We start from the raw sequence: 12062 nt of genomic DNA, 5'->3' as shown, positions 1-12062 counted from the left end.
CTGTAAATATGTTTCTCATACAGGATAATGAATAAAGCACTGTTGGCCAATAGGAAAGGAAGATAGACGGGACTTGGAGACAAGGAGGAAAGAGGAAGGAGTATGGAGGAGTCAAGATGGAGAGAAGGAGAGAGCAGAATGCTGGCGGCCTCTCTCTCCGGTAAGATGAGACCACATGGAAATACTTAGATTAATAGAAATGGGTTAATAATTAAGACAGAGGTAGCCGATAAGAAACTAGTAACTGACCAACAGCATTATATCAAATACAGAGTCTCTGTGTGTTATTTGGGGCTGGCGCCATGGTGGGTCCAGGCCAGCAGGAAAAACCTTACTCATAACAAGGAAGGGAGGAAGGGAGGGAGGAAAAGAAAAGAAATACATTAACGGTGGGAGTATAACTCAGTGGTTGTGTTCTTGCTCTAGCATAAGCAAGAACTTGGGTTTGATTACCAGCATCACACACACACAAAACAGAATTCTATTGAATGACTGAGCTTGGTGGTGTAGCACACTGTGACAGCTCAGCCTACTACCATTAAGGAATGAACACCTTCACAGGGCAAAGACAATGAACAATTTTTAAGAGTGTGTTGAAGAACAAATGATGCAAATAGGGCCAAGAAGCCCTAGTTTCCGTTTGCAGGTAGACTCTTGGTGGGAAGTCAGAGTGACCACTAAAGCCCCAGAAATCTTCTTTGCTTTGAAGCAGGCTACCAGTGCCTGCTTTGCCTTTATGATTAAGTGAGAAAGCACCAACGTTGATTATCTTACACTTGAATCCATTCTTCCCTGGCCAGGCAACCTGCCTAGCCTCTGGGTCAGCTGAGTTTGCTTCCGTTCATTACCTTCCCTGGTCTTAATGAATGATTTTACCTCCTCACAGGTATAGTTAGTTATACTTTTAAATAAAAATTATTAAGTTGAAGTCACTACCTAAAACCTGAACAGAAAGTTTCCTAAGTGATGGGGTATTACTATGATGCTCAGTTTGGCTTTGGACCTCTAGGCTTCAGTGAGCCCTCTGGAGTGATGCAACTACAGGCCCATGCCACCATAGTCTGCTCTGAAGAGTGTCTTTATGACAGATCTGCTTTCTCATTTTATAAATCAGGGCTTTTAGATCTAGAAGAAATTAAATAGTCAATGGGAAATCAAGTTCTAGAGATCAAGTATCCCAAATCCCAGTTTGGGGATTCCCCCACCTTTCTGACTGTATCCCCACTCTCATAGTCTGTGATTACATTTGATTCATTTGGGCTTGAAAAGATCCAAATAAGGGGCTAGAGAGATGCCTCTGAGGTTAAAAGCACAGGCTGCTCTTCCAGAGGACACAGGTTTGATTCCCAGCACCCACCTGGTAGCTCATAACTGCCTGTAATCCAGTTCCAGGGCATTTGATACCTTCTTTTTGCCTCCATAGGTACCAGGCACATATGTGTTGTACATATATTTGTGCATGCAAAACAGCTGCATAAATAAAATTATTAAAATAATTAGACATCCCCTTGGTTTTTTTTTTTGTTGTTGTTGTTGTTTTGTTTTGTTTTGATTTTGATTTTTCGAGACAGGGTTTCTCTGTGTAGTTTTGGAGCCTGTCCTGGAACTAGCTCTTGTAGACCAGGCTGGTCTCAAACTCACAAAGATCCACCTGCCTCTGCCTCCCAAGGGCTGGGATTAAACCTGTGTGCCACCACCTCCCAGTGACTCCCTTGTTTCTATACACTACATAAAAAAACAAAAACAAAAACAAACAAACAAACAAACCAGAACTAGTGAAGTCAGAGATCAGGGAGGAAAACCTTTACTAAACTAGAATAATCACTAACTATACTTTAAATGCTTGCCCTTATATCCACAGATAAGTGTACTTCTCACAATCAAAATGCAGTTATGGAGCACAGTCCCAGGGGATTCATTTATAAAACAACTCCTTAACCTAGGGATCAAAGAACATTTTGGAATAGGGGCAAAAAAATTGTAAGAGCTGGAGGATTAGAGAGTTTGCTGTGAGATTGTGTATCCTAGGAGTGTCAGAAGCTCACCAACATAACTGCTTAAACATAATCTTAACAAGGACAACAGGAATAGACATGACAAAATGGACCGAGAAAGCCCACAAGGTCTCAGGTGTATACAACAAACTACAGCAAACTAAGAGATGCTCAGAGTGGGAGAAACACCAACTGGCTATCCAATACCAAATGCCCTGAAAATATACATACAACTAGCGTTATACAGACTAATTAGGTTATATTTAGGAATATACCTGCTCATGTATCTACATATACATATGGGTATGTAACAACAATTAATGAAAAAGGAGTCCATGAATTTGCAAGGGAACAAGGAGGGCACGTGTGTGTGGTTTAGAGGGAGGAAAGGGTAGGAAGAAATTATGTAATCATATTACAATATCCAAAAATGCAATGCAAGTAAGCGTCTGATTGCCAGAAATCTTGATGGTCAACACCACCATTGCAGAAAAGCAACCTGAGCCATCATTTCCACTGAAGGACAGAAGCAGCACATTTTCCCTCTTTGTAAATACAAAGCACATTATCATTTTCTGGGTCCCTTACAGGGGTGGGTGATAACCTAAATCAAGCCAGCACACTAGAAGTTTGTCTAGATGACATCAAATGCCTTTCACAGCAGCCCTAGCTCAGTGATGGAAGCCAGGCAAGGAGCTTGGAAAATTCCCCTGGCTGAACTCTGGAAGAATGGTGTAATCAAAACGCCCCTTGCTGGTCAATGAAAGAAAATGCAGGAGCCATGGCTGACAGAGGCCCTGCTTCTAGCAAAGGTCAGAACAGTGACTCTAAATCATCATTTGTCTATGGGAACTGTGTCCAAGTCCAAGGAAAAAGCGGGGAATCAGCAGGGGAGATTGTGTTCCCAAGATGTTTACATGTGTCTAATTAAGGTTAGACCCCAAACAAAACAGATGCATTTTTATCCTTCTGAGTTTGAGCAGGCAACTACAGAACTCGCAGGCATATTTTATATTTATCTATGTAAACAAGATTTTTATTGTTCACATTGATGACTACAGATGGGAGAACATCGATGTGCCAAAGACATGGCTTACAAGAACACATAATGCTGCTGATTCCAATTCCTCCATGATCTGGTGAATTGTTTGTTTGTTGTTTTTTTTTGGTGTTGTTTTGTTTTAGTGATATTATATGTGCATCCATATAAAAGAGATTTCAGGAGTTCCCATCTGGATTCTCACAATGACTTCATCAGAAAGAAAAAAAGTCATTTCAAAGTTAATATCTGCATGATTTGTAGGTATTCTGATTCACCATAAAGATTACAAGCTATCAAATACATTTTAGAAGTACACAAATACATAGTACAATAAACATCGATTTGGCTCAATGGCTTGCCCAGTGAAAGGCTTTTTTTTTTCCCCTTAAGTTTAAAAAACATTCCCAGTAAAGTCGTCAGCGATATGCGATGACCTTACCAAGGAAGCGATGTGTCTTCCAAGCAACTGCAGGGCTCTGGTGTTCTTTGCTCGCTGGTTCTTCTCAGCTCTCAGCTCATTCTTGATGGCACCCAGCTCTAAGCGGATCTTTTCCATTTCCAGCTGGTAAAACAACTTCATCTCTTCCCTCAGGAGCATGGTACTGAGTTCAGTTTGACGCTTCAGTTTTCTGACAGCGTCTTTCAAGTTTCTGTTCTCCAGATTCAATTTGTACATGACTTCTTTGGCTTGCTGGAGCTCTTGGGTTAAGCTTTTTACGTTTGTAGCTTTTTCAGACAGGTCGTTTTTTAAAGCTTGCAGTTCCCGGTCATTCTTTGAAGCCGTTGTTCCTGGTTCTTGAAAATTGACAGATTTCGCCGAGGCTTCCTTTCGAGAGTTCAAAAGTTCTTTTTCGGCATTTTCAAAGTCCTCTTCGATCTCCCGGCACTTCAGGTTAAGTTCTCCCAGCTCTTCATTCAGGAGGTGCAGGCGGATTTTTGGAGGCATTGCTTCTGTCCATTTCTTCCTGGTGCCTTTTGCTGCAGCCTGGAATTCCTTCTTATTCCACGAGGAGGCACTCTCCCTTTTGTGAGAACTTTTCTTGGTTGCACCATCCCAATCAAGTGAGTCACAGAAGGCAGATTTTGTGTTTGCTACATTCTTTGATGTGTTCATCCTTCTCTCTCTTAAATTGGGATCTTGTTCTCTTTCCGCTATCTGGGAAGAATAGTCTTTCCTCTTAAATTTATTTCCTTCCTGAATGTTTCTACTGGAAAAGTTAGAAATTCTCCCCATTTTTCTGGATCTGTCTGCAGATGTTTCTTCAGAGAAAGACTGATGAGGAGCAGCCTCTTCTAGAACATTATGCTCATTTAAAAAGGGAGTGGATGTATTGTCTTTCCAGTGCTTTCGTCTAGCATCCATTTTGTCGAGCAACTCTTTGATTTCCTGAAAAACAAAAGTTAAAACCAAGCCAATTATCTCCAAAGGTAACCCAGAACTAAGAATGCTGCTTTGTGCCTGATGGCCCTTGAACATTTGAGGGCCAGCTCTCCTCAAACTAATGGAGTGACTTGGACCTCTTTCCATTGTTTATAAATGTAAAGGGATAAAGCAGCTAAGTGTTTCAAACACATGCTCCTAAAAATTCTTTCATCCCATGAAACAGAATCTGTAAATGAACATATTTATTTATTCATTGTAGACAGTTCTACGGGAAGCAACTGCATGCATGAAAACAGACTGCTTTAACATAGTAAAAAGGTTATTTTGAAATTACTAGGAAATACTGTTAATACCGTTTTCTTCAATGTGTCTTACTTTATGTCTAGTTCTCTCGGGCAGAACTACTTAAAGTGACTGAAACGTCAAGGCTTTGATGCAACGTGAGTTGCTTCTGGTAAAGCGTACCAGGCAGACTTCCTCATGAGTAACTCTGCCAAATGCCCTTCTGCCTTGACCTATGAATTCCTGCTAGTCCAGTCTTAGGCTTTGCCTTTAAGAAAGACTGCCAAGTGTACAGAATTCTCTCTGTTCGGATAGCAATTTTATAATGAGCTGCTATGTCAACAATTGAAAAATGCTATTAAAAGTGTTTTCTTTTTCTTTCTTACCATTTTTTTTTGGAGACAGGATTTTTCTGAATAGTTCTAAGTCCTAGCTGTCCTGGAAGTAGACCGGGCTGGCCTTGAACTCACAGAGATCCGTCTGCCTCTATAAAGTGTTTTCTTATACCAACTCTGAGTATAATTTTTAGGTGAAAACATAGCCTAGAAAATCACAACCAGTATCCAAGTTGATAAAAACTAGAGTGTGGAAGGTAGCACATACTTTATAACTCCAGGATTGTGGGGAGGGAAAGAAAGACCAGGAGTTCAAGGCCAGTCTTGGCTACACAGAGTTTGAGATCAGCCTGGCCTTCATGAGATCCCCGTCTCAAAACAAAAACAAAAACAAACAAAAAAAAAGTTTAGTTAATCAGGGCTGGAGTGTAGCTCAGTGACAGAGTGTTTATTTGGTATGTAACAAATCCTGGATTCCATTCCCAGACCATAGTGACAAACCCAGACAAGAAATTCATGGTGTACATTTGACAGAATCATGGTTTTTCTCTAGAAATAGACCTTTCTGACTTTTCTTATTCTTTTAGTCACAATCCAGAAGCTTCTATGATGTGCCTGTCCTGGGATGCGGAGATGATCAGAATCTTGGTTTCTCTACTGTTTTAGAAATATCAAACAAGAGAGGAACAGCTATCAATCAGTAATGAGGAGAAAGGCCCAATGCGAGAGGAAAGGCAGCAGGCTTAGCTTGTTTGCCACATGTTTTCAAAAGACAAAATTTTACCAGAGGGGAAAACAAGCTTTTACTGATAGCAAGGGCAGAGAGAGATGACTGACCAAGTGACAGTCGGATTTCACCTAAGTCTGTGTGAAGATAGTGGTGGCATTGATCAGGAGTTGAGCTGTGTGCAGTTAAGGTGAAGCCACTCTATACCTGCACATACAAGCAGGAAAACATCTAAGACAGAGGTCTGGGTACAGATAGAAGTTAACGTACAAAACTCTTCATCAGTGATTTTAATGTTGCTCCTCAGATGTGCGCATACACACACACACACACACACACACACACACACACACACACTTTTTCATTTTTCCGTATCTCTCTTCCCCATTCTTCTGTAGACTTTCCTGAGTGCCAGCAAGGATTTACCTTTCAATGGATCCTACAAATCCAGTCCTTTATCTAAGAACCTGGAGGAGCCCATTGATGAAATAAACCACCTCCGAGAAACTGTGTGACTTGAGTAAGGCCACATAGCCTGTTGTGAGGAAACTGAGCTCCTGTCTCCCAGGTCAGTGCTTCTTTGGAACCCCCCTCCCCCTTCATCTGTGTCATTCCACAGAGCAAAAGAACAGATCCCATTGTTTGCAGAGCTTAGGTTATCCTTTAAGGAGCCGCAAGAGGAGAGCAAAGCTGACTGGGGGAGGGGAAGAGAGAAAGAAAGGTCTGAAAGGCTCCCTGGCATTCCGCTCCCCAGGCTTCCACAGGCAGGGTCAAGGGGTCTCCCAGATGCTCCCTTTTCTCTTTCACTGGAAAGCCAGCCTTAAAGGCTCCTTCCCACACTTAGCTGGAGCGTGGCAAAACTCCAAGAAGGGTGAAAGCCGTCAGCAGCACCTTCTTCAGGGCTGTTTGCTGCTACTGCAGAACAAGTATGTTGTGAGAACTTTGAGCAAGGACAAGGAATGTGCTTTAAAAACAATGACATCCCTCCACCTAGGCCGGGCAGCCATTTTGTTCTCAATCAACTTTACTAGGTAATTTTCTTCAGCAGAAGGGAAACCATTCCTGAAAGTATTAACATGCCCTTTCAGCTGGGCACATGTGTTCTTGTGTCTACCCAGCTATACATTGACCCTTGGAGGACCCAAGGGAAATGAAAAATTCAAAGAATCCTGTCAGAACACAGACAGAAAAAAAATAGTCATGACAAAAATAACATTAGAGGTCTTCCACAACAATTATGCCCTGGAAGGCATTGGGACTGCACTGCTACATCAAACAACTGTATCTACATTTGTGTCTGGCTAATGATGGAATTCTGATCATTCTAGTTACTGTCCCACCTGAAAATATTACCATTTATCCTCTGGGGACTATTTTATGGGGACATTTTTGTGCAGTAAGGGATGGCTTGCCTCATGTTTTATATCCTTTTCAAAGCAGTTGCCTACTTAATGGCAGCTCTTCCTTGAGAAACACATGTGGGGTAAGTCTTATTTGTTTCCTGAGTACCTGTCTTTCTGTTAAACTCCGTGCTTAAGATTTGTGTCAAAGATGTCTCCATTGAACTAAGAGGAGGAGGAAGAAGAAGAGGGGAAGAGGAGGAAGTGGAGAAGCCTTCTAGAGAGGCTGACAGAGTAATATCATTTGAAGTCAAGAATTCTACAAAAGGCTGGACAGTGGTGGCACATGCCTTTAATCCCAGCACTCAGGAGGCAGGGCAGGCAGATCTCTGTGAGTTTGAGACCAGCCTTGTCTACAGAGTAAGTTCCAGGACAGCCAGGGCTGTTACACTGAAAACCCCTGTCTCAAAAAGCAAAACAAAAGAAAACAACAGCTACAAAAAAAAAAAAAAAAAAAAAAAAAAAAAAAAGTTTTGGAATCACTGATGAAACAAATTGAGAATGAATTAATAACATAATGTGATGTAACAACAATGTTAAGGACAAAGCCAAGACAGATGACAGATGATTTATTAAGACTCTCAGATATATCATTGTATTGAAAATACGAGGTGAAAGTGTATCTATCTTTATACAGCTTCAGAATGTGATATGCTACTGTTTATTAGGAAAGAAGAGATCAATGAAACCACTTCTCTTTCATGTTCAAGGTCAGGCCCTGGGGAGGAATCTTCCATTAAGGTGCACAGGAAACTTAATTATTTGTTTTCTAAAATATTTGTATTTGTATTTGAAATCATATGCTTTGGGAAAGTTCCCGACACAATACCAATATGGTTTTATCCCTCTGTTGTACTGTCCCATTTACATTAGAGTTATAGTTTCAAATTTTCAGAACTATCTTGGTATAAATATGTGTGTGTCTGAAAGTGCAACTGTTCGTTCTGGCATAGGTAGGTAGTTACTGGGAAGCAGCTTCTGGGAGGATGCCAGAGGGTTTGCCCATCTCACAAAGGTCCTTCTTCTCAAGCTATGGAAACATGAAGTGATGGTAAAGTTCACCTCCCCCAACCCATGCTGAGCAATGTCTGTCACTACTTAGTCATTCAACTTCCCTCAACTGGCTTTCCAGGCTTGTGAGATGACTCAGCGGTTAAGAGCACTCGCTGCTCCTCTGCAGGACCTGGGTTCAATTTCCAGCACACACATGGTAGTTCACAGCTGTCTGTAACTCCCGTTGCAGGCAATCCATTGTACTAAGTATGATTGTCATGCATATATCTTTGAATGCAGGTGAAATACCCATGAACATAAAGTAAGTCTTTTAAAAAGGTCTGACTTTCTGTCATCCCTTAGGGACCATCAGGTCAATTTTTTTTTTTTTTTTTTAGTCCAAAGAACACCCTCTCTTTATTCCTGGTAGTTTTCTACTCTTTGACCCTCAGAAAAACTGCTCAGCCAAAATAGGAAAAGAAAATATGTTACTCGGCTAATCATGAAGGTTTATGTCTATTCTCAGCACTCAGGAGGCAAAGAAAGGTAGATCTCTGAGTTCAAGGCCATTTCACTCTACAGAGGAGTTAAGGCCAGTCAGGGCTAAAGAGTGAGACTCCTCTACCCCAGGAAAGAAAAAAAAAAAGTAAGCATTGCAACAATTTTTTTTTTTAAAAAATTTCATTGCTTCCAGGCAGGAAACAGAGACAATTCTGACCTGGTTCCTCTAGGCTACCTTCCCCACCCTCTTTCCCTAAGTTGTAAAATAACCCACATAATAACAAAACGATGACCCAAGTGAATTGTGTGCAGTCCAAGCGGATCTCTGTGTTTTACTAGATAAACTGAGGGAAGATGGAAAGGGGAAATCTTGGGAAAGGATTAAATGCAGGTTGGGGCAGAGGAAGATAAGAGAAGCCTAGCTATCCCAGAACTCATCTTTCAGAACCGCTGAAGGATTGCCTTCTAGGAAGCACAGTTTCAAAGTATAAAACAGAGGTGATGAACCTACTTCACAGGTGGTTAATAGCAAATGGGCCACCTCAAGAACTGTGATCCCTGACACCAGGACTGTCCCAATTCCAGTAAGTGGGGCCTCACAGCTAAATCTACATATACACCTTTCTTTGTATTTCCAGAAGCTGTAACACTGACTATAGGAAAAGCTGAAATTTTTCTCTTCAAAACTATGAGTAAATTCATTTTTCCACTTCATACCTAGCTGTCACATTCCTTTTTTGTCTGTTAACATGGACAAGCATTCAGACCCAGAGCCAAGTATAATGGTCACACTGGTATCTGGTAACACTTGATTTTAATGGAATGGTTTTGTTTCTTTAAGAAGAAGAAAAGAAAATCCACAATCTCCTCTGTGGCTTACAAAGTGCTTTGGATGACATTTTAGGGCAAGGGCTTTAATTTTTCCCTTGAAGTTTATTTGGCTTAGCTAAAGTCTTCAGGGCACTTTGCTTTTGAATGTTTACGAGGCGGTCTTGAAAGCATACTGACAATGAAGACTGATGATTCGGTTACAAAGTTGAAGGTTTATGTTGGGCAAGACTCCTCTGGGCTTCTAAACTCCCAGGATGAGATAACAGCCAGAACAACTGTACTTACCCTTCCTGAGGTCCAAGGTCTTAGACCGGATGTCACTGGTCTCCTCCAACTTGAGCTGGAAAAAACAGTCCACCCCCATCCCCTGAAGTGTAGTCAGGAAATATAATTTCAAGAATGTCCAAACCTATGTTAGTCTCTGAAGAGTGCATTAAAGTCACTCATGCTACAACTAGAATGTCCATGGGTCTATCTGCAATGTGGCACCAGACAGAAGTAATTTCTCCTTTTAAGTTTTCAATACATTATGCCAACTGCTGTGCTCCTGCCTTCCTTCCCCAGGCAACACAAATGACAAGTAGGACAAGAATCATGGTTATACTGTATTGAACACAGTATCTCCTTACTCGTAGTGTGCACTGGACAAATAAGCCACTGGTGGTGGAGGCAGAAACTTGCTGATCATGAGCCACATTAGCAAAGGGCTGGCACCTAGGACTGCTTTCCCTCCCTTAGAGTACAGTTCATTTGTAAAAACATGACAAAGAGAAGTGATCTTACTTTTTGCTTTCATCTCTCAGGGCCCTAATATATTGGGGGTCAAGGGTCCACTTCCCTGGACAGATTCTTTTCTACTGTTTGACCAGTATGGTGAGAGAAAAAAAAGTACTATTGAAAACTGGGTACTATGTGTGGTTATCACCCCCAACTCTTTGTTATTAGTGTGAAATTATTCCTTCTTGAAGAAAAGATACGAAGTCACCTGAGTTCCCAAGGCTTAGACTTTATTACTATGGGAGTCACATTCTTGCTGTATCTTTGTATGCATAGTTTGGAGATTTTTCTCTGTGAATGGTTAACTGAAACTCCTGCCATCCTTGCTGCTATGGAAAAGAAGGTGGCTGGGAACAAGATGTTGCTAGAACCCCCACTGCAGGTGACACTTTTCACCTCCCAGTCCCGATCCTGTAGCTGGCGAGTGAATGGACAAGCTTGACCCCTCTTCTTCCATAACCCCTTTCCCACGCCCTGTTTCTTTTCTTTCCAAACATTCCCTTGCTCCAGCCTGGAGCTCTCAAGAGAGAGAGAGAGAGAGATAGAGCGAGAGAGACAGAGAAACCTGCTGCTGGGACTTGCTTGGTTTTCCGCCTTCTTGCTGGGCGAGTCAGGGGGTAAAGAGGGGCACGCCGGGGGAGTCCAAGATGTCCCTTTCGTAGACGTACCTGGAATCGCGGGTGCGGTCTGGAGAGCCCTATCCACTCTTCCCCGAATCCGGCCACCACCGGCAGGCGGCAGCCCCTTGTTCAGTGCTAGCCAACGCGACCGGGCCAGGCTGGCCCGGGGCAGAGCCTCTGCAGTGCAGCTCCAGCGCGGGCCGCACTGTTGCCTAGCAACCACGCGGATGGATTTAAAGGGACCGGGCACTGAAGGGACTGGGCGCTGCAGGCTGAGTACAGCTAGTCAGGGAGTCAAGGCTGAGCCAGAGTACTGAGCATGCCCGGTAGGGCAGCCACCATGGTGGCTTCTGCCAGGCAAGAAATAGGAAGGCAGGGAGAAGACGCTGAGTCAGAAAAGGAAGGGTCAAGAAAGTGTAAAGCAAACCCATTGGGACTCTTAGAATGGGTCTGGGAGACTCTCATGGCTATGTGATCATTGACTGTGGAGGGATGGAGTAGCAGTTGCAGAGGGTTAATCCCTAGGTTTGGTATATTAATTACATGATGTAATGGAAGCTTTGCTTTGGAAGTTCTGGTTGGAGTCGGGTTGCTAATAATGTGGGGTTGCATCATATCCCCATCCCTATCCCCAAGCACACTCTTTGCAGGTCAGCACAATGGCTTAGCCAGAAGTTCTACAGTGGGCCAAGTACTAAGAATCCAAATCAAGTCTTATCACCTGGCTGTGCTTGTGTAGGAGATTAGATCCATCCTGTTGTCTCTGTTAATCAGTCGAGAATTTGCCTAAGCTCTTCATAAACCCATTTGAATTAAAAAACAAAACAAAACAAACAAAAAAAAACTTTGGGGACAACTACTTTACACTATTCTCAGAGTAAAATTGTTTGCTTTTTTTCAGTCACCCAAATGTTCTCTTGACTCTTTAAAGCTACCTCCAACTGCCAAGGGTTTGCTCGGGAAACAAAACTCATAACTTTCATTATATTTCAATCATGCAATTTTGTGACATAAATAAATGATGTCCATTTTGATGATTGAAGAATCTACACCATGCAACCAGACTAATCAGACTCCAAGGGGATCATTTGTTTATTCCACAAATCGCATGGACTTGGGTAATGAGTGAGTCTTTAGAAAGTTGGTCTTTTTTCAAATTTAAATTTAAAAAAGGAA

General features: G+C 42.1%; 1 protein-coding gene across 2 annotated transcripts; it reads right to left on the bottom strand.

Annotated features, from left to right (window-relative positions):
- Positions 1-2455: 2455 nt before the first annotated feature.
- Ccdc160 (coiled-coil domain containing 160) lies at positions 2456-11234 on the bottom strand. 2 transcript variants are annotated; one of them, XM_051178591.1, is made up of 2 exons: positions 10935-11234; positions 2456-4423 (listed from the first exon to the last, which is right to left on the bottom strand). In XM_051178591.1, the coding sequence occupies exon 2, from the start codon at positions 4397-4399 to the stop codon at positions 3428-3430; it is 972 nt and encodes a 323-aa protein (XP_051034548.1). In that variant the 5' UTR covers positions 4400-4423; positions 10935-11234; the 3' UTR covers positions 2456-3427. The 2 variants fall into 2 exon arrangements, with proteins under 2 accessions (XP_051034548.1, XP_051034549.1); XM_051178592.1 differs by lacking the exon at positions 10935-11234 and adding an exon at positions 9775-10028.
- Positions 11235-12062: the final 828 nt, after the last annotated feature.

Source organism: Phodopus roborovskii, unplaced genomic scaffold (assembly GCF_943737965.1).
Source record: "Phodopus roborovskii unplaced genomic scaffold, PHOROB, whole genome shotgun sequence".
In the NCBI taxonomy this organism is placed as follows: domain Eukaryota; kingdom Metazoa; phylum Chordata; class Mammalia; order Rodentia; family Cricetidae; genus Phodopus; species Phodopus roborovskii.
The sequence above is the reverse complement of the archived record's forward strand: the minus strand, read 5'-3'. Positions and strand labels throughout refer to the sequence as shown.